At 40.4% G+C, this 23485-nt stretch overlaps 1 protein-coding gene across 4 annotated transcripts in view; it reads right to left on the reverse strand.

The window, feature by feature from the left end:
* Positions 1–23485, reverse strand: part of LOC107384193 (microtubule-associated protein 4) — a 105728-nt gene that overhangs the window by 46534 nt on the left and 35709 nt on the right. For all 4 annotated transcript variants that reach the window (XM_015957296.3, XM_015957295.3, XM_015957294.3 and 1 more), the window contains exons 3-5: positions 20681–20767; positions 14566–14802; positions 5365–6606 (exon numbers count right to left, since the gene is read on the reverse strand). In XM_015957296.3, coding sequence (XP_015812782.1) covers positions 5365–6606; positions 14566–14802; positions 20681–20767 — 1566 coding nt within the window. The remainder of the gene's footprint in view (positions 1–5364; positions 6607–14565; positions 14803–20680; positions 20768–23485) is intronic.

Below are 23485 nucleotides of genomic sequence, written 5' to 3' on the forward strand. Positions count from 1 at the left end.
GTTGATTTATAAATAGACAAATGGAGCAAAAAGCAGAAGAAAGATGGAATAACGGAGAAATAAATGCACTTCAGTGATTCCTGGGCTGTGAACTTGTGAAACTTCTGACTTAAAAAAACTTAAAAATAGAGTCCCACATTCACCAGCTGAACACAGGCTTCTCGACGGTCTTGAGTTGGTGCTTCTGGTGCTCCACAGAAGACTATGTTGTGGAATGACTCTATGAGGTTATGCTATGCATTCTGTAAAGGACAAATACCGCAAGAGATACATGGAGGACAATGGCTATTATCATTTTTCAGCTGAAAACAACCATTGCATTTTTACATTTGAAATGATCAGTTTCGTATTTGGTGTAAAAATCTGCATGACTCATTTGCCTCTTTTATAAAACAATGTCGCCAATTTGCTGCAAAGCCTGGGAGCCTTCGGTGATTTATAAGTGTTGAGACCATGCCGGTAATGTGGGACGATGGTGTTCTTTTCAGAAAAGAAGACGCAATGGCGATAAAAAGGGGGTTTGGGGATGGTCCTCACACTGTTGATGTGCAGAATTACATATAAAGTTAGATGGAAGCGCCCAGTAAACAGACAATATGGTGGACGCTGTTTTATCGTACAATCTGGCCCAGCCGATGTTTCCGATATGACCTCATATGTATTTCTTTTTCAAATTCAAAAATTGTTAGTGTTTGAACAGGATGTTGGCGAGAGCCTCCGTTGTGTTTGAGCATGGTTAGAAAATGGGTCACAAGAAAGTAAAAGATGCTGCCTGAGCTAGACAGCGTTGGTGTGAGGAACATCTGGAGGGAAAAGAGGCCACAAGGTTCTGTGATCTGGTCTGAACTCGCAACTGTTTTGAGAACAATGACTGGCTGAAACATTTCTGCATGACTAGAAGTATATTTAAATGCATTTTTAGAAATGAGGAGCCATAGCTTCTGGGTTCTGGGACTAACGGAGGCCAGCAGCTGCATTATAGCCTCGCATAACGCTAGCAGTCGCTGTATGGTGGTACATGACCTCATGTGAGTACAAAACGATCAGCTTTTTTGGGGTCGGGATTGCCATCGTTTTAGTTGCCATATGTCAGGTGACGTACACTTAAAAGGAGCCTTTTTAAGTGTTTTATCAGCCTTCTGTGTGGTCCACGTCTGCAGGAGACCATAGAGATATTTTAAACCAGCTGGAATTCAGGCCAACCATAGGGAACGTGTTTACCCTCAGATAAATCATTGCTGAGCTGAAAAGCCTCGCAGAAAAACCTCGGTGGAGCATTAACAGTTACTAGGGAAGTTCCAATCCCGTTTTTTCCTCCCGATCCGATTCCGAGTCATTTTGTTTTAAAAATGTGCCAATTCCGAGTCCTGATCTGAGAACACACTTAAGTTATTTTTAATCATTAATGCACTTCTTTCATTCTGTATTTGTCATTTGTTTAGTTGTTTTGCCATAAAGCATCACTTGTTTAGGAAGTACCTTAATAAGAAAGGTCTTAATATTAAGAATATAATAGGGATGCACCGAAATGAAAATTCTTGGTCCAAACGGAAAACCAAAAACGAGAAAACCGAGGCCAAAAACCAAAACGGCGAAATAAATCATGTCAATAATTAGAACCATAGAATTAGGACTGTAAAATTAACCCCTTAAGCACCAAAGTCACAATATTGTGTTTAACAAGCCACAGCTGCAAATGTAATCCCTCATAAAGTTTTTACTTTACACCTGTTAGGGATTTTATCAATCACCTAATACCTGCAGTCGATGAGAAAAGAGAGACAATGAACCACATCTTTGCCGTATTGCAATCGGGGCAGATTTGCTCACAAAGTGAGACTCACGAAACTGCCAGGAGATGCTGCCCTGAGAGCTTTATTTATACAAGAACAGAAAGATAAGACTGTAAGACTAAGACTATAAGAAAGAAATGAAATGCCTATGAAATTGTTTCTAAATGGTTTCATTAGGCAAAGTCCAGTCACTTGAGCACAGGCAGCCAGAGCCTATCAGACACAGGCACAGAGTCTCAGGTCAGTCTCTTATAAGGACATACAGTGTTGTATGTAGAGAGCATTTTTTTCATGTCCCCCCCAAAATTTACTCTGAAGTTTTACTGTTTATCCCCCCCCCCCCCCCCCCCCCCCCCAAAAAAAAAAATTTGAAATGGGATTTCTGCCCTTGAACATGACAGATGTAGCAACAATGTAAAAAAAGCCGTGAAAAAGAGGCAGATGCCGATGTGTCAAGTATGGAAATCAAGTGTGCCACATAATCATAAAAAAGTAAAATATAAAATTTAAAAAGAGATTTATATATTTATATATAATTAAAAACTTTCCAAATATAATAAAAAATGTCTAAATAACGTAAAAATACGAAGGAACATCTGTTGGTCAGGCTGAAAAGTTTGGGAACCACTGCTCTAAGTGATAAGTGAATTTCGTTTTTTAAATATATTTTATGTGCAGTTTTTTTAGGGCTTTTATGTTTTCTGTAAAGATTGGTATGCTGAAAATCATTTCATGTTTAGCATAAAAAGTTTAGGTTAGTAATTGATTTGAAGAATAACAAATGACTGAATTAAATAGTGGGGCGTCTCCGTCAGTGCACCCCAGGGCAGCTGTGGCTACATCGTAGCTTATCACCATCAGTGTGTGAATGTGTGTGTGAATGGATGAATGATACACTGTAGTGTAAAGCGCTTTGGAGTCCTTACTCTGAGAGGTGCTATACAAGTGCGGATCATTTATCATTCATAGTGTTTATCAGGCAGAGCTTTGTTGCCAGCGTTCCGCTGCATAATGGCTTCAAACACGCATATAAAAGAGTTAGTTTTTACGTAAACCATTGGAGGAAATTACACAAACTGACTGAGCTCTAGTTAAGGCGCTTGCAATAGTTTGTGTATGTGTACGTGTGTGTGTGTGCGCGCGCGCGTGTGTGTGTGTGTGTGTTTGGGGGAGGGTACATTGGAACTTTGTCCCCCCCAGTTTGAAAATCCTATCTGCGCCCCTGCCTTAGCTCCCCCGTAATTCGAACCCTGCCAGTTTGCACACATTACACGTGTTAATTACACTCCATTTGCAGTTCATTTTAAAATATATCCAAATAACAGACATTTTCTCTCTTGAGGTGACATGTATGCTCTATGTTAGCTAAATGTTACATGTTATAGTGTGTGAATTCCTGGATTACCTTAATTTGTGGGATGTACAGCGTTGTTGTCTGTGAATTTAGAATACTGAAAAAGTGTTTTCGTTTGGAAATATATGTCTCAAGATGAATTTAAAAAGTGATTTGTGTCATTTTAAATGGTTAAATACGACTTATTTCCCACCGATTCCGATTTCCAGACAATCATGTGATCAGACCCGATTTCCGATCATGGGATTGGATCGGAGCATCTCTAACAGAAATAGCTATTTTAGGAAGATTCATACATTATAAAAAATTCTTATTTGGTCCAGTTAGTGACATTTGAAGCTCCACTAACCACAGTAAATGCATTAAAACAACTAATATTTCTCATATCTGACATAAATCTATCCATGTTTTCTGTCTGAACAGGCAATTGACTAACATTTTAAATATTAGGCATGAGAAAGAACCAAATCATATTCCTATGATTGGTGTGTCTACCAGAAAATACAGAGCAAATCAAGCTTTACAGCTCAGTAACACAATGACAAATCTCATTCATAACTCACTTCACTCAGTGTGTTTATAGCAAGGCCAAGCTAACATGTAATGGGACAATTCCCTGTTCATTTTAAATAACCATCGGACTTAATGCATTAGTTATACAAATATTCCACCTAATATTTGAGATTCTGAGAGAAAATACACAAACATGACATGCATGACAAACGAAGACCCGGAGGAATTATGTCTTACCTGGTGGTCGACGAAACGTTGTTGGTGGAGCGATGGAACATAAAGAGGAGAAACAAACAAACAAACCATGTTCAGTGACCTAAAAGTCTTTTAACTATCACACTTCCAACTCTTGTGTTGTCCTACAACATTTACATTAAGCAAAGAGTTTTCAGAAGTTCATCACATATTAGAGATTTGCCACTATCGCACCTTCGTACTCATGTGACAGTGCACGTGCTAGAGTCTCATAAAGGTGTAAATCTGAATTAAACAGATATGTCACACAGCATTAAGTAGCGTTTGATTTCACATGCAAGGCGGACTCAAGAGAATCGCATTAAGAAGTTATTAGAAGGCTGTATATCTACCTTTAGCCAGGTATCTTAAATTAGACTGATTCAAATGGTCACATTTAGAAAATATTGACAAAGGAAGGTTTGACACCTGGATGTGATGTTTTCACAGCTGCTGGTAATATCGGAAACATCTTGACTTTATTGCTTATAAAGGACTAAAAAGAACTATTCCTTTTCAAACATGTCACTTTTTCTCATTTTAGACACATTTAGCCTCACTTTTATTTTGAAATCAACCAGTCTGTTAAAAAGATCCCTGCAGAAAACTTAAACCATTGCACCGAGTTTTAAGCTGAAAAACCTAATAAATTTGGCCTAAATATGGAAATATGCCAGGAGGCCGTTTGTAATTAAATATGTTTCTGATGGAAAACACCATAAGCACCAATGACTAAAACATAACGCACCAATGAGTTAGATAACTGCAAATTGTTGGGAGCTATTACTAGTTTTTACAACATTCAGCTTAACCTATTTGCCTCAACACTAGTTTGTCACTAAGCATCACCAAGCGTTTGTGAAGCTGAAAGGGCAACAGCAAACTAGCTTTGCCATGCAAGAACCTAGATTATGTGTATGCCTGCACAGACAAAAAGGAGATAACATGAGGAAAAGACAGGCAGCTGATATTTAGATGAAGCAGCACAGGAGGATCAAGCAGAACAGCTATTTTGCATCAGCAGCTCACACAATGCAATTGTTACGATTACTGAAACACAGATGCAAGCAGAAGAAAATCAAAGAAGACAACTAAAGAGCTTACCCTTTTTGGTTTGGTTACTGAGGGCCCGACCAGAACGACACATCTGAGTCCCATACTCACCCAACAAGTGATGTACAAGGACTCAGATGTTTTTTCTGGTTAATAACTTCCAGATTCCATAAATGAAATGTTTAAACATTATAGTGAAGTCTAGAGCCAGATTCAAATGCAACATGATATAATAAATGAATTTGTCGGGCCCTAGTTATTAAACAGAGAACACCAAATGGGCCTGGTGCTCAATCCGCACCCTCAGCCATGCATACAAAAAATACAAAACGTCCTGCTTCCTGCTATCCTTACTTATAATCTCTTCTGTTCTAATCAGCCACATGTTAGTTATAATCTTCCCTGTAGTTCACCAACCTTCCACTGGGGGGAGCTGTGTCGACGAGGACTCCTGGTGCTCTGAGTGTGCAAGGAGAGAGGGAGGGCCTGCTTGGGTGATGGAGGGAGGGGGCGTGGCTGAGCTAAGTGACATGGCAGTAACTTTGGGAGGAGGGTTTGATGACGAGGAGGTGATGGTTTCATTCTTAGAGGGAGCTGAAGAGGTACAAAAGGGGTTGGTTGTGGTGGTGACAGACATGGGGGCTGTATTTCCTGTTGCCGTGCCAACAGGAGGAGAGGCGGTGGAGGACAGGAGCGTGGCAGAGGGGACAAACGGCTTAGCGTTGACATTGAGGGCTGATCCGACTGCAGTTGTCGGAGGAGCTAGGGGGGATGAGCTGGTGGAAAGAGGGAAAGCGGGAGGAAGGTTGGGGGTGCAGTTTGCAGCATTAGAAACAGAAGAAGCTTGTGAAGCGGGGGTGGAAGTGTCTATCAATGAGGACTTAGTCAGGGATGCAGTGGCTATGGAGGGGGTGTTGGTGATAGGGGTGGTGGTTTGTGAGTCAGGGGTGGAACCTGGAGGCGTCTGGAGGACTGAATCGAGGAAAGAGAAAGTCTGGGAGACGGGGCTCAGATTTTCCCCCGCCAATAGAGCGAGACTACCGCTAACATCTCCACTTAAACTGCTCTTACTGTCAGCACCAGCGGCAAAACTAGTGTTAGGGTCAAGCTTACTGCTTGAGACTTTCTCTTCGTTTGCCTTTGGCCCATCTTTAACAGACAGGGGGTAGCCGTCTACACACATGGGTTCATAGGCTCGTGGAGATGAATCTTTTACAAAGCTGACATGAGAAGAGTTAGTGAAACTTGTCGGTAGTTGTTCAGGGGCAGTTTCAGTTGCAGCCCACTTTGGAGCAACTGCAGCCGCCGTGGGAGAGACGGGCTGCTGGGGTGCGCCCCACTCCTCTGGAAGTCTCGCCCGACTCTTATTCTTCCTGCCTTTTACCCTGCCCCCTCCTCCACTCTCTCTGATCTCCCACTCCCAGTTCTCCTCCTCATCTCCATCGTCCTCTGCCTCTTTGTCCTGCATTCCGTGCTTGTCTGAATGGCCGGCATTATCCAGAAAGTCGTAGACCTCTTCACGGTCCTTCCTCTTCTTCTTCCGCCGCCGCTGCTTGCCAGCCTCTCCCCCAGCCCCCACTCTCTCTGGGCTGAGGGGTTCAGAGTTGGAGGATGTGGCACTGCTGTCGTCCAATGAGCCACTGGGAGAGAGGACGGGAGCTGCCGAGGGGGGGAGGGTTTTATAAGAGGAGGAACCAATCAGAGATACACCAGCTAAAAAGCTATCAGATTGTGGTTACTGTATGTTTGTTTAACATGTAAAACTTGTCTACCTTAACCGTCTCTTGGAAGTAAATGAGAATGATGACTGGCTTCATTTGAGATATGGCTGAAGCCAGCTGAAGTATCGTGAGTAATTCGACCACAAGGGGACAGCTCCAAGTGCACACTTCTAAGTGCATTAGCTGCATTAAGTAATTTTCCTTCTATAATGCATTTGCTAATAAAAATGTTGGGTAGATAGCAGCTGAGCATCAAACTTCAGACATCAGCATCATGGCTTACATGTATTAAAGGCCAATTCCTTTAGAGAAACCAGAATAAATACCTGAAATGCTTACACCACTCCAATCTACCAGGAATGCATTGGTTTACCTGTGCGCAAAACTGCAAATTTTCCATTTTTCCTTTAAAGATTGGAGGGTTACAGAATCTGAAGCATTGTTGCACAGCTCACAGTTGTTTTTGGTCATTACGGCTGCAGAACTGAACGCAGAAAAGACAAGAAGATCAGCTGATTTGGTCAATAGCTGAATTTAGCCCAGGAAATATCTGCGTCACCAAAAGTAAAAGAACCTCACATGCAGCCAAGACCTCCTCCTAACTGGGTTAGAGCTGTCCATTTGTGATCACTTTACCAAAGAACCATCTCAGGTCCAGATATGAACAAAGATTTAAGGTGCATATATTTGAGTCAAGTGGATTATTGCTCCTGGTAACAGGTCACTTCTTACTGAGTGAGAATTATAAAATGCATTTAGTTAGTCACTTTAGAGAGAGCAGGGCTAATGTTGATAAAATGCATCAGTGCATTTATGTTGTACAGTTTGTGTCAACAGGACGTAAACTTCTGCCGCTTGTTCTCAAGGCCACAACCAGCATGACACAAGGTTGATAAATATGTTACATGCAGATTTGAAATGGAAGGCAATGGAGTTGAAAGAAGACATCACTAAAGACTTTATTTAAAGTATTTTACTCTGATCTTCTATAATCACTAAGATCCAAACATTTTAATGATGAATAATTTAAAATAGAAATAACTAATTAAACTAATTTAACAGTATAAGAACAAAATTCAGCTATATTCTAACTTTATAGGATTCATTGATGCTCACAGAGATGTAACACTTGTATTAGCCTGTCAGACCAACTGAGAATACAAAAACAAAATCTGGGCATTAACACAAGAAAAAGTCACTAAAAAGTAGGTTGTTCATACTATCATCTGTTGGATATGGGAATTTGGAGCGTTAAAAAATAATTAAGAGCCTTTACAGTGACTTGATGCAATTTGCTGGGTTCCTTATATAGGAAACATTATTTCTGATTGGCTTAATGAACTGTGAATTGGAATGTTTATTATGTGAAGTGCCTTGAGACGACTCTTGTCGTGATTTGGCGCTATATAAATAAACTTGCATTGCATTGCATTACTGAGTTACAGTGCTATAAAAGCTATTCGTCCCCTTACAGATTTTGTCAGTTGTTTTCGTTTTTGGTATTTAAGCTACAACAGAAAATCTGCAATACCAGCTAGCTTAAAATAATTGTATGCGTCTTAACAATGTTCTGACAAAGTATAGCTTTAAATGTATTAGGGAGATTTAAAAAAATGAAGTGGTTCTTTCTCATTTGTCTAAAAACCTCGGCCAAAAACAGGGCCCTGTTCGAAACCAATGATAAGCCTCTAGCCAGTTGTCTGTGACACCAAACCACTGCAGTTCTCTGGGTCTCCATTCATTACACACTTGTGCACTGAGCAAGAAAACAGCACTGGTGTGAGAGGTTCTCAGCTGAATAGTATCAGAAAAGGAGAAACAGCCGGCTGCTACCACTTCAGCTTTAGGTCAAACTAGTCCCAAAAAGAAATACACCATTTGAATTCACGAAAAACAAAAGACGTTTGGACCTATAAAACGGCGACTGGTGTTTAGCGCTCTCTTGTTCACTCTGGCTATGTGCGATCCCACACCAAGGGGCGTGGCATCGGGATGATGGCGGACTAGGGGAGGGTGACAGTTCCGTGACCATGTTTGTGTTTAAAAGCTTGTTTTGCAGATATGCCGTTGCAGTTTTAACTTTTCAGATCAGCAAGAAATTCCCAAATTCAAGTAAACACAACTTGAGTCAACACAACATGCCACTTTCATATGGTGACTTCAGTTTTTAAGCTATTCAAACCAGCTTGGCTGCATCTGAAAAAGTAATCGCCTCCCTAGGTAAAATCATAAAGTAACTATAATTAACCACATCACTTGGAAAACTCTCACTATAGCTAAATCCAGACCTAATTTTGCCAATCAAGAAATCACTTCACCAGAACCTGTGTCACAACATCAGCAGGAAAAATCTCAAAAAGTTATACCAAAGAAATCTAAGAACCAGAACCACATCTAAAGGAAGCTGGTTAGCTTCAAAGCTCTGTGCAGTTACTGTACATGCTCATCTAAGTCATGATACGGCAATAATCAAGCCTTAACCAGAGTAAGAGCCATATCTGTTAGAAGACAGAATTATTAAATTAAGTGTGATCGACTCCACGACAGTAGGTGGCGACATGCGCTTGTTCGTGCTAGCATTGTTAGCTTATAGCAACTCACAAACAGTAAACAAATGCTGGTGGGAGAGAAGCAGATGGAGAAATAACAGGATGTACAAAATAGCTGAAAAATTAACAACAATGCTGATTGTGTTAAATTCCAGACTTATGTAAAGTATTGTGGTAATGATATTTGAAGGAGGCCGCTTCTAGGTCTTGACACTTAGGTGGAATAGGGAACACAAACACCAAAGCGACATCTAGTGTGTGGAGGTCATCGTTGCAACAATAGAATAAGGTCTCTAACTGTCGGGATATCACATGGCCGCCAACTTTGGAACTTTTCCATGCGTGAGAGTGGACGGGGGAGTTTGGCCACAGTGTGCATTCTTTCGTATTCTTTTAAATTACTATGTACTACATTGAATGAAGCTGTCTGTAATCCATTTTTCTTCTTTTTATTTATTTAACTCTTTTCTCATTCTTTTGGGTAAATCTTTTATATTTTTTCTAGCCTGTTTGTATAAAACTGAAGTTGGTTCCCTTTTTTAATTTCTAATTCAGAAAGGACAATTCCAACTTCTGTTTCCACTCCCAGAGTAGCTATAATCTACTCTAATTATAAAATTTAAAATATGCAGAAATTATAATAATCCAAACTTCCGATAAAAGGGTGAAGAAAGTAGCTTTTTGAACTTTCACTAATCAAACCGTACCAACTTTATTTGTATAGCACTTGAAACCAAAGTGCTGTACACAGAACACACAGAACAAATAAAAACAACAGAATCAACAATAAAACCACAGAACCTAGAATAAATAAAACAGCTAAAGTTAAAACAATAAACTAAGCAGACTAAAATATGGTTAAAACAAAATTAAATGCATTTTTTATTACAATAAAAAACTAGTTAGAAGTCAACATCTCAGATGGTGTCAAAGGCCAGAGAGAAGAGGTGGTTTTAAGCAGTGATTTAAAATCAGACAGTGAAGAGGCCTGTCTGATATTCAAGGCAGCTCATTCCACAATCTAGGAGCTGCTACAGCAAAAGCATGACGCTTTGTTTTTGGGACAACCAGGAGCAGCTGATCTGCTGACGTGAGGGAACGAGGGGATGTGTGTTGCTCACACAGGTAAGGTGGAGCAAGGCCATTAAGAGATTTAAAAACAATAAAATAATTTTAAAATAATCATTAAAGGCTCAGGCAGCCGGTGAAAAGAGGCCAGAACAGGAGTGATGTGCTCCATTTTCCTTTTTCCTGTTAAGAGGTGAGCTGCAGCATTTTGTCTACTCTCTGAAGCCAAGAGATGCAGGCGTGACTTATTCCTGCATAAACCAACAAAAGGTTTCACAAATCACCAACTGTCTTTCATAGCAGCGGCTGTTAATGTAGACCAATAGTCCAGGTTTGTAGTTTTGGTGGCCAGTTCTAACGTGGCCTAGATGCAAAAAGGTGCTGAAATATGTGTTCTTTCAACTTTCATGAATCAAATAAAGGTTTTGCAAACCACACACTGTGCTTTAAGGATTCTGTTATTTGTTTAAAATAATATAGTTCAGGTCTGAAGAGTAATTAAAGCTAAATAAAGACGCTCAGGAAGTGGAAACAATTTTTCAATTGCCCTTTCTGACTCAGAAAATAAAAAATGGGAACAAACTTTATCTTCATCTATGTTTTGTTTACTGTTTGTATTTATGGTAATATAATTTTTCAATATCTGGTTTTCAATCAAATTAAGAAGCAGGCTAAATATCTTTGACATTAAAATCAACTACTGAGTTGATGCACATGCAGCGGTAGTGTTTACACCTGATCTGACTTCCTCCAGAACCAAATGCTGAGCTCACAGAGACTGCAGCTGTGTGGGACGATGAGAGGGCGCCACGTGCAAGCTTGTGATGAGACACGTGTGTGTTTTTGCCACTTGTGCGATGTGAAGCAGGTGTGGTGGAAACGCACATCAACTACGGAAGTGATGGCTAAACCGAGGGGAATACTGACGAAACGCCGGTGCACAAAGTTGTGGGCATGGCAGAGAGACCACACTGATGGTGCAGTTTACACATTGTCTCTTTAAACAGCTTGTTCATTCAATAACTGTTTTCACATAGAGCCAGGTGGATGTGGATCGATAATAAATTTAATTTATAAGGGACATTTATTAAAGGTATCTTAGTTTGTCTTTGCCCGCATGGGAAATTGCTGATCTTAAACATTCAACTGTTCTCACAACAGGGGGCAAATATTTCCCTACAGCATCTCTATAAGTTGCCAGTATCATACAAGAATTATCCTCAAGTGGTGCAACATTATTGTGAAGCCAAAACTGCAAGATACTTTCATAACAGACTCGACGCCTGCTTTCATTTTGTTTGCACCGCACATTTTCCACGTTGTAATTTTATGAAATCTTCGACCATGATTTTTTAACATTTTTTTTTCATTCATCTTTAGGTGTGAATGAAACAAATTTCAACAAATATTTTTTGTAACATTTAATCATTTACTAATAATTTATTACATGTCCACCTCAGTGGACAGTGTGCATTCTGAACATGAAATATGTTGGCTTGACTTACTGAAGTCCAAATGGAGGGGCTCAAATTCAATAAAGTCTTCAACAGCTGTGCTTAATAGCAAAAAATAAAATAAAATAACTATTTCGAGTGCCTGTCCACTGTAGTGACCATTATGCATCAAAGGGTTACATTGTGGTTTATCTTTTTAGGACAGTAACCATAATCTGATTGCTTTCAGGCTTCTTTTCCACACAACCTTTAGATGATTTAAAATGGTTTAATGCAATGAGATCTGCTTTTGTGAGTACATAAAATCTGCATGTTGATCCTTACCATCTCCTTTTTTGTATAGTTTACCAACTTCTAGTATGGATTACATGCACATAGGTTGACTTTACTTCCTTATACAAGACATTATCAGGTGGTGCGAGTTTGTAACATCTGTTTAATCGTGTTAAATTAGCATACCAGCCTTTTTAGTAATATCTCAAATATACTTGTGAGGAGAAATTTGGAAAAAATATGTGGGAGCTTTAAACCCCTGCACAAATCTAAATAAGGTGCACTCTGGGTCAGGTAAACACCAAATGTGTGATGTAATTGTTTTGTTCTTTTAAACAACATCTTGTCATCCAGGGGACAAAGCTGCTCTTGTAAAGTGAGCAGGAACACACACACACACACACACACACACACACACACACACACACACACACACACACACACACACACACACACACACACACACATTACAGGGCAAAACAGGCACACTGGGAGCAGCAGAGCTTTGAAGCAACATAACAAGACAAATAAATCAAGCACGTATCATACTGGACGCAGCATGCATGATCTAATCAAATGCATGCATGTCTGAAGAACCACAACAACAAATGCAATGTGACATCCTAAACAACAAAGAGTGCAACACAGAATCATTAAACAAGGGCACACATTTGCTATAACAAACCAAAAGATTCAGACTGAAGTTATCCCCCCGCTTGTCTGTTCTGTGTCTTCCTGTTTACGAATAAAGTTATTACACATGAGTTTGGCTTCTTCCTCTGAAGCCATTTTTCTCTGCCGTTAATGACAAGCACTTCATTAGCTCAGAAATAAACAGAATGAGAACGATGACAGAAAAAAAAGTATTAATGTAAAATATAACCTCTCGGCCTGTTCCTTGGTTTTCCTGGCCTAACTCACTTAAAGGTGCAGTATGTAAGAATATAGTGAGATTTTTACAGTGAGAGAATCCCAACAGAGTCTAATGTTTCAGTCATTTTGGAAGGAAGGTTATACTGAAACGTGTTTCATATCAAGCTGGCTGCGAGATTGTCAGTTTTTCTCCTTTCAAAACAAAGGAAGGAGGGATGTAACTCCTGTTTACCATCAGTGAGTGTGGGGTTGCCGTGTCTCTTGTGAGCTAATACTGCAGCGCCGACAACTGTAATTAGACAACAGCTGACAAAAAGCTCGAGTTGTTTAAAATGGTACCAGTAACCAAATTTTACCACAGGATGTAATGTTTACTTCATTTCTACATAATGCACCTTTAATCCAGCCCCATAAATGTTGCCACATTTTCTAGCTATTTAAATGATTCAAGTTTCTATTTTCTCCCAGTGACCAGAGGCTTCCTCTGCTTTAAACACACATCCAGGACATTATCATTCATATTTAATGTGATATGGTATTTGAGTGCCTCTTATGGGGAACTGTGGCAATCTGCCAAGAAGTGCATTAAAGTTTCAGCACCTGTTGCTCAAAATTTGTGCCAAGTGGGCTCATGCTGAGGATGCACGCTGATTCCTGCTGCAAAGGCAGAATCAGAACCGTGTTTTGGTTCTCAGACTCACAGCAGGAGATCACCTGAAAAGTAATAAGCAGCTCTCTTGGCTTGCAAAAGTTTAGCAGCTTCAAAATGTTTAACATAATATAAAAGCAAGAGTCTGAGAGGCTGCAAAATCTGATTTTACAAGTTATTAATGTTAAGAAAAGATGTGTAGTTTGCTGCTTGTAGACAATACTTCCACCTAGGAGCTCAACTAAAACTGTAAATACAAATATTTCAGTTATATGTCTAAGTTATATGTGAAAGCTGAGTCATGAGGCTGTTTATTAACATGTATAGTTAATTTGGTTTGAGGAACTGTAGCTGGAACTCAGAGGGTCAAAACTTTGGTTTGGCCTTTTCCAAACTTTTACTTTAATCTCCACCAATCAATATTTTCTGTTTCAACGCTGTTTGATGAAATAATTATTGGCAACATGCACGCAGGTCTCTGATCAGCTTCTTAAAACGTGCTGCATTCAGGCGCATCATCCCCATGTAAACTGCACACGTTGTTATGCACGACCCCCCTGGTAAATGTCTTTGTTGCCTGGAAACCACAAAATTAGCTGCTGTTCTGCCGCTCCTCCCTCCGGCAGTTATTGATTAAAAATAAGAAACAATTAACACCTAAAAGGCACCTAGCCACGTTTTGTAGAGCTAAAAGTTTCCTGCAGGAGCTCTGTTCTGCTCCAACTGCAGCAAATAGAAGATATAAAAAACACCAACATCTGCCGTCGTTGTCGGGTGAAGAGTGTAAAGCTGTAAGGCAGCTAATATCGAGAGCAACAGAGCTGAGGCTGCATCAGTACAGAACAATTAGAGAAGGCTGCCCTCTGCTGATGAACATCTGCCTCCTGCCACACAAACCCAGGCCTACTTTCTACACGAAACAACTTAAAATAAGAATTTATTTGGACTTTTTATTCTTAGCTAGTGCTGAAGCTCTACCCTTCCTTTTCCCCTGCATCACTTTAACATACAGCTGACCCACTTCCTGATACCTGCAGAGTGGTCCGTGAACTGGATCCCTGGGGCAGAGGAAAAGGGGTCGCTGGGTTTCATCGTACCGCTCCCGCTGATGCTACTGGTGGTTTTGCTCTCCACGCCAAACAGACCTGAACTCTTCTGAGCGTCCATAGCTGGAATCATCCCAATCTGGCCCAGATTGGAGCTCATAGTGGTTTGGAGTGGTGGCAGGCTGGAGCCCATGGTCCCCCCCATCCCTGACTGAGAGAAACCTGCAAGAACACAAAAGTAACTCATCATAGTCAAATAGAGAATGGAGCGTACTCTCAGGACTGACTGTCTCTTCTGTCTCTAAAGGAGACACATTCATTGTCTTTTTACTTAAAATGACACCATTAAACACTAATATTAAGCTTTTAGCAGCTGTAAAAGTGATCAAAAACTATGTGAAAGATGACTGCTAAAGGAAAAAACAACAACAAATAATTGGAATTATTATTTTTTCTTCCCCTAAAATGTTGACAGAGGCTTAATTCTGGTCAGCTATCACAAACCGAGACAGAAAACAGTGATAATAGTAAATCTATACAGATTTATAGCCTTTGCTGATGTTATTTTTAGGTGTGGAAAATAAGGGCGGCTTAATTAAAACTGTTGATGTGAAATCTAAAGACAGGAATCTGCACTGAACATGATGTTCACAGAGCACAGGTGCGGAGATGAGTAATTAGATCCCCTGGAGGTCACGAGTAAATCTGAGGCCCTGTCCACACGTAGCCGGGGACCTGCCAAAACGTAGATATTTTTCTACGTTTTGGCCTGTCATCCACACGAAAACGGAGTTTTTTCACACGAAAACGGATCTTTTTAAAAACTCCGGCCAAAGTGAAGATCTGCGTTTTCTCCGTTTTGGGTGTCTGCGTGTGGACGGACAAAACCGGAGTTTTAAGGTCCGCAACGTCACTTTCCGCGACAAAAAAAAATGCTGACATCACGTGTGCGACCTGTGTTTACACTAGCTGACAGCATGGATGCCCTCGGAGCTGCGCTCGCTTCATCAATTGTCCAAGCGCTTTTTGCTTGTTTGTTTTTGCAAGCAGAATTACTGCTCCTTGCGGAAGACCACAGACGAAGGACGAGGTTAAGAACGGGGGAACTACTGCCACCTACAGGTCTGGCGTGTCCTTAACAACGTATTTATCCGGGTATGTGTGGACAGAGTTTTTTTAAACGAGGTGGTGTGGATGCAAGTTTTTGGAGGGGCGGATATTCGTTTTTTTAAAAACCGGCTACGTGTGGACTAGGCCTGAATCTTTTGTTTTGAAGAGTCTTCAGGTGTTACGAGAGTAAAAGGAATCGAGTATTTTTATATGAAGAATGAAAAGAAACTGACAGGTTTGATGCTTTCAGATGAAATACGTAAACTACACTCCAAACCAAACCCTCACGCATTCTTGAATCTTTTACAACCTTACGTCACCACGGGACTCAGAGCTCAGCTGATCAGGACTTGTTTGGGTTCCTGGATCAAAACCAAAGGAGGACATAACCTTTACAGTTACGGCCCCTGTCCTCTGGATCTGCCTGTCCATCTTTGTTCGGTCAACTCAGTCGACTCGTCTTTCTAGACAGGAATTTTCAATTTGATCTGCTTTAGTTTGTATTCCATCTTATCTTGTTGGTTTTATGCTGCTTAATGTAAAAAACTTGATTTTTGTCTTGAGAGGTGCTGCATAAATGTATTTACTTCACGTATCTGTTTGAATTCAAATTTACGGAACATTTTAGTACTTTTTGAGCTTAACCTACTTTGTCTGCCATTTTTAGTCTTTATTCTTGTTTTTTGTCATTTTATTTGTTTTTCTCAAATGATCTGCTCATCATCAATGCTATAAAGTCGACCCACTTTAGTGGAAAAAAATGATAAAAGTGCCTACTAGTATTTTGATTGATGTTGCCAATTTCACAAGTTCTAATTTGTTTTTATTCAAACTGAATGAACTCTGAAGAAACTGGGATGAGAATCAGCTCCTCTAAATCCAAGACCATGGTCTTGAGTCAGAAAATGGTAGAATGTCTTCTCGGGGTCAAAGACGAGGTCCTGCCCAAGTATCTCAGGGTCTTGTTCATGAGTGAGGGAAAGATGGTGCATGAGATCGATAGGCGGATTGGTGCTGCGTCTGCAGTGATGCGGGCGTTGTACCGGTCTGTCGTGGTGAAGAGAGATCTGAGGCAGAAGGCAAAGTTCTCGATATAGTGGTTGATCTATGTCCCTACCTCACCTATGGTCACGAGCTTTGGGTGGTGACCGAAAGAATGAGATCACGGATGCAAGCGGTCGAAAGTCTGGGCTCTCTATTAGAGATAGGGTGAGGAGCTCGGTCATCTGGGAGGGTCTCAGGGTAGACCTGCTGCTCCTCCACATCGAGAGGAGCCAGTTGAGGTGGCTTGGGCCTCTGGTTAGGATGCCTCCTGGACTCCTCCCTGGTAAGGGTTTCCGGGCACGTCCAACCCGGAGAAGACCTAAAGGAAGACCCAGGACACGCTGGAGGGGCTATTTCCCAGAAGGCCTGGGAACGTCTTAGGATTCCCCTGGAGCAGCTGGCCCAAGTGGCTGGGGAGAAGGAAGTCTGGACCTCTCTGTTTAGACTGCTGCCCTCGCGACCCGACCCCGGGGAAACAGCTTAAAATGGATGGATGGATTAAAGGAGACATATCGAGCTTTTAAGTTCTTCCGCTGTGCAACTAAATCATTCAGTTGTGGTCCAAATATAACAGAACATCAGTTCTTGGGTCTGATTTCCTCATTTTGGTTCTGTCTCTTTAAATCTGAAGGAAGGGCTGCAAACCCCCCCCACTCCACAGAGCAGAGTTCTCTCTCCACCCTAGTCAGACATTTTATGAGTTTTATAGAGAAATTGTAGCAGAAACGTTATATTTGCATTTTTAAAACATGTGGGGAGATTTGCCCACCCAGATGTGTCTCGGGGCTGCCAACTCTCATGCATTAAAAGTGAGACACAAGCAGGCGAGGGACAGTTCAGACAGGCATGTGGATCAAATGACCAGACATTCAGCATTTTTCTAAATGGACTACAAAGAAGACAAAATGGCGGATCGGCTCTGTGTATAGCTGGAAGTCCATCACCACATTTGGCAGCTGTCCTGATCAAATAGAGAAAAACATGTAAAACTAAAACTTTTTTCTAGAACTTCTCATTATCACCTGAAGTTTAACTCTTTATGCACACATGGAGACTTAAAACAAATTGTATGGATTTTTCATGATATGTCACCTTTAACTCCGAACAATCAGCTGATGTTTATAGTTAACATCAGCTAGGGCTGCTCAATTAATCGAATTTTAATCACGATTACGATCTGAGTTTTGAACGATTATAAAAAACAAAACAAGCCGATTATTTGCTCCTCCCACTTGCACTGCCCTGAGTTGCAAATGAAGCGCTCCTCCTAGGGTGTTGCCAACTTGGCGACTTTGACGCTATTTCTAACAGCTTTTCAGACCCCCTTCTTGACTTTTTAAATCTTACAATTACCTAGTGAACACCTCAGAAACATCTCTGGTAACCCTTAGCTACTTTCTGGATAACTGTCGTCGACGTTTCCTGCAGGTTAGCTAAACACTCCGGACCGTTCTTCAGGACATTAGGAAAGGGAATGATGTAGTGATGTGTCGGTCGCTACTGAAACAGCTCTCGGAGCCGGCTCCTTGTTGGATTAACCAGAGTGAGTGACACACACACCGTACCTGCGGACTCCTGAGCCCCTAAAAACGGCTAAATGTGCGTGTGCGGTGCGCTAAACACACATGCAGCTTGCCCCGATTGCTGTGAGACCGGGTTGGGCGGTGGGGGGTGCAGCTGTGGTTGGGACAATTATTACATTAACTGATGGACTTGTAAATAAATAGTTTATAAATAAGGTAGAAATAACTTCCTCACGCTGATAAATAATAACTAATCTCTCTGAGGACACGGTGCTAGTGCACTCTCCTCCTCTCCACAACTAAATAAATATTATGCAACATTTTGTGAACATCAATTTATTTGCATGAATTTGTTATAAATGCCACTGTATAATTCTTGCTGTCAGTCTTTGCAAGATATTGGTATTTGGGTCTGTACTGGTTAGACTTAAATGAGTTAAACCAAGGTCTATAGCCCTTGGGTCATTAACTATGAGCTATAAGTATATTGGTCTTTTTATACTGGAAATCAGGAGTTATTTTAGTGATCATCTTGTTTCTTATTTATTTTTGTTCTGATTGTGCCCTGAGCAGTTTTATGATGGAATAAAAACAAATAAAATCAACATAAATAGAAAAATCGCCCTAAATAATCGAGATCTCAATTTCAGTCACCATAATCGTGATTATTATTTTTGCCATAATCGAGCAGCCCTAACATCAGCACAACTTTATCTTATCAGACAATGACATCACAAGCTCTTGTCCTCTCACTTCTTAATTCAACACATTCTCACACCCAAGGCATCAAAATATGACGCGTGTGACCAAGCCTCAATATACGACGAATCGGGACGCCCCAGCGCGTCCGGAGACGACGATCAGGGACACGTGGCTCCGCTGGCGTCACTGTTTGACGTGCACGGTCAAACGGACATTATTCGACTATTTAACCCCCCCCTCACTCCAATCCTAACCTTAAGGTCCATAAACTGTGACTTAAGGTTAGGATTGGGGTGAGGGGAAGGTTAAGTAGTTCTAATGTCCGTCAAAGCACCAGCGTCAGATACCGACGATCTGGGACGCTGCGGCAGCAGTTTGTCCCAGATCGTCGTCTCCGGACGCGCTGGGGCATCCCGATTCGTCGTATATTGAGGCTTGGTCACACGCGTCATATTTTGATGCCTTGGTTGTGAGAATGTGTTGCTTTATTAGACGGGTTACTTAGGTTTACCCTAACCCCTAACCCTACATTATTTGTTCTAAACACCTACAGTAAATCACTAATAACACAGTCTGAGAACTATTTATACATCCAAGTTGAGAATAGCTGCAATTGCTTTCCTTTTCCAACATTAATTCTAATCACAATATTAGAACTCTATAACCTGACCACAAGTTTGATGATTGTTTCCTATAACAAAATAGACATTTGTGAGTTCACAGACCATTTTAATGCATTTCTGTTAAGAATAACAAGATAAACTACAAGAAATAATTGAGATTGTTGCGTGTGAGAAGGAAAAATATATCTAGAGCAGTTTGCAGGAATGAAAAACAACAAACATGGTTTAACAGGTGTGTCTACTGATCATGTTTCATGTGCTGATGTTATATTTTACATAAATAGTCATTATTAGATGTTAGAAACTGTCAGTCGTTCTTCTGTTCTCTGAAAGCAGGAATAAACAGAGTGTGGAGTAACACACTGCAGGTTTCTAGGACAGAAATAAAGCCTCTAATGCAGTGACCCACATACATATGGCAGCTCTGAACCTCCACAAAGCTGCAGCTTGAAACAAGGATTGTGTTTCTATGATGAACCTATTTAAATGGTCCTCATTAAACTGGGATAAAACAAACTAAAGGTAACATCCTCGCTGGTGCATCACTTTTGCTGCTGTCCTTGTTCAGACTCCGCCCACCCGTCGTCCCATCAGTCAGACAACATGAGGGATGCAGAGAAACACAAACATGGAAAAAAAGAACAGAAATGGCAGAGAGCCTCAGCAAAAAGCTTTAGGGATGGGTAAAGTCAAGAGTCTGTGAAGAAAATGTTCCAACAGTTCTCTGATAATGATGATGATGACGGTGTGTGTGTGTTTCCCATTTTTAAAATTGAATTAATCTTATTAACTTAATTGAAGTGAATAAGATCTGGGAACCACATTTGGGAAACAAACTCCATCTTTGCTGATACATTTCAGAGTGCTTTTCATACCTCTCCAGTTATTTGAGTATTTTTGTTTATTATTTTCCTTTTTGTTAAGAATGTGAAATTAAAACCCAAAATCCTGTTTCAAAAGCCACTTTGCATCCTGGCGGAATTATAAATGTTTTACAGTTAGGATCATTTGGTGGCTTTTGACACAAAACTCATATAAAACTGTCTTTGAATGCTGAGCGATCCAGTGAGTTGATGCACCGTGTTCTTTAACCCTCACCAGACAGGTAGTCAGAGCTGAAGGCGGGCTGTCCTGGCGGGTCTTGGCGTCCGCCAGATGTCATCATTGTTGACATCATTCCAGGGCCTGAAGAAGATAAAATGCAAAAGGAGTTTCAAACATTTGCTCTGCCAAACTTAACGTAGTTATCAAGAATCTGCTCACACTCCTGTGGGAAACATCACAAATCTTGCATCCACAAAGAGAGAGAGGCTGAAAACTGCAGCTGATTCTTTTCTGTCACTCTTCTCTGTCAGCTGACCGTCAAACAGGTGCTGCTTCCTTTAATCAACTCTCTCCAGACTATGTGTGTGTGTGTGTGTGTGTGTGTGTGTGTGTGTGTGTGTGCGCGCGTGTGTGTGTACTTGTTATATCTTTTGACAATAAGGAAAGCAGACACAACATGTCGCTGAAGGAAACATCAACATGGTTACACGTAAGGAGGGAGAAGGCTTCCACGGTTCTCCAGATGACACTTGCCGTCAGCAGACATTTCTAGGAGGATCGATGCACATGTACCATCCACTGAGGTGCACACACACACTCAACACACTGCTAGGCATATAGACTAGACACAGACTATAAATACACACACACACACACACACACACACACACACACACACACACACACACACACACACACACACACACACACACGCGCACACATGCACACACACACTTGGCATTTGTGTTAAACACAGAGGGGAGGAGGCGTTTCTGTATAATTAAATAAACTAAGAGGTGGATGTGATCTGATGGTGAAGGGCAGATTTGATATGATGACTCCATTAGCTCTGCTTTAGCAGCCTCTAAATAAAACTCTCTTTAGATTTTCATAACAATAAAAGGCTGTTAACAGAATAATAAACTCTTATCTCATTAGAGGTTATTTCAGGACATAATTTACTCCACGCTAAGCACTAAAACAGTCCTGCTGATCTTTCACAAACCATTCTGCAGAAATAAGATCACTAACCAGTTTTTTATTTGTGAAGGTAAATAAAATGAATAAATATAAAAAAAATAATGATAATCAATGATATTTCATGTCATTCAAGCACGTCTATTATTTATGTTTCACTAAAGGCAGAATGGAACTGTCCCTGGTCCTGAAATACAGAGAAAGGGAATAAGCAAACCCAACCAAACCTAAGACTGCACAGGACAGTTTGGATCATTAGAAAGGGGAAACTATACAGCAACATGGCACAATGCACAATATTTAACAAATTAACCTGTGCAATATAATACTGTAAAAAATGGCGTACATAGAAATAAATCAAAAATTTCCATTCAGAATGGCTTTTATTTGCATGTTTATCTCTTTAGAGGAAAATGACAAAAAATTAGCTACATTTACTTTTGTAAATGTTGCAAAATTTTTGTGTTGTGTTGTGGGGAACATGTTCTCATTTTGTCGAGACACTGAACAGATTCATAAATTTTGAAGAAAGTTTGGCTCTTTAGCTGGATATTGAGAAGAAACAAGATGTTTTAAGAGATTCCCACATATCACCTTCATGTACATGCAGTGATTAATGCATAAAACAGTGTTTTATTAAGGAAATGAGGAAACTAATTTTGGGCTCTAAGAATAAAATGGTGAATCCTTCCTGAATAATTCAGTGTGCATCAAGTACGACTGAGAGTAGACTGGATCAAAGCGAGTGGGCCGTGGCTTTTCCTGAATCTAAATATGCATCGGCACAAAAACACGAGCAGCAGGAACACAAACTGCAGAGTCATGCCGGACAGAACTTTGTTGTTATGTTTGTCATTTCATGACTCTTTCTCTTCTCTTCAACATGTTTGAATTATGCAAGAGTATTTCAAGTTGCTGTGTCGAGTTTCAAGAATCAAGTGTGATACTTTACAAATGCATCAGCTACAACTGAACCACATGCACGAGTCCAGTCTTGTTCACTCTGAGCTTCATCACAGCTGCTTCTAAACATCGAGAAATGTACCTGTAAACAAATGGGGCAGCATGTTTTCATGGTCAGGATTCCTTCTTGGTACAAAATGAAAATCTCTACAATCTAAACAATTATAAACCCAACAATTATTTTTTCACCCCCACAGGCCACTACGAGCTGAACTCAAAGATCTAAGACTTATTATATACAAAAGGGATCATTTTCCGCATATTGTTTGCAAATCTATCTAAATCTAGGGGTCAACTATTTTCCTGATGGAGTCCAGCACATCTCCTTTGCTTAAAGCTTCTCAGGTCTTTGTTTGCAGCCTGTGGAATCTTGACCCTTTCCTCTCCGCTGTCCCTGAGTAATGTCTACACTACACTCCTCATGAATTCATCCACTAATCAACTGACATTGTGGGTTCATTGCACTGGATGTGATTTTTGAAGTCCTAACTACCCTGTTTGGTCCTCTTGATGAAAGCAGCAGTTTATGAAGCTTTCTAAAGTCCTTTTGTAGATAATTTTAAGTTATTTGTTGGTATTGACCTGCTGACATTGCAGAAGCCAAACTTTAAAGCACCTGTAGCATTAAAGGATGTGTGTCATGATGTTTTAAACCTTTCAGAGCAACAACAGGCCCACATAGGATTTTATCCTGAAATATTAATTATTTTCTTGCGCAATTTTATTAACCCAGAAGAAGAAGAAAGAAGAAAATATCATTTCTATAGCGCCTCTCAAGATAAAAATCACGAGGCGCTTCACAAAAAAAAAGTAAAAATATTTAAAAAATCATTTAGAAAATGTTTAAAAATATATTTAAAATGAGCAAAAGTAAGAATTGCGATATAAAAGAAAAAATGTTAAGAAAGAGAGAGTGAG

The sequence above is a fragment of the Nothobranchius furzeri genome, chromosome 11 (genome assembly GCF_043380555.1).
Source record: "Nothobranchius furzeri strain GRZ-AD chromosome 11, NfurGRZ-RIMD1, whole genome shotgun sequence".
Classification (NCBI taxonomy): domain Eukaryota; kingdom Metazoa; phylum Chordata; class Actinopteri; order Cyprinodontiformes; family Nothobranchiidae; genus Nothobranchius; species Nothobranchius furzeri.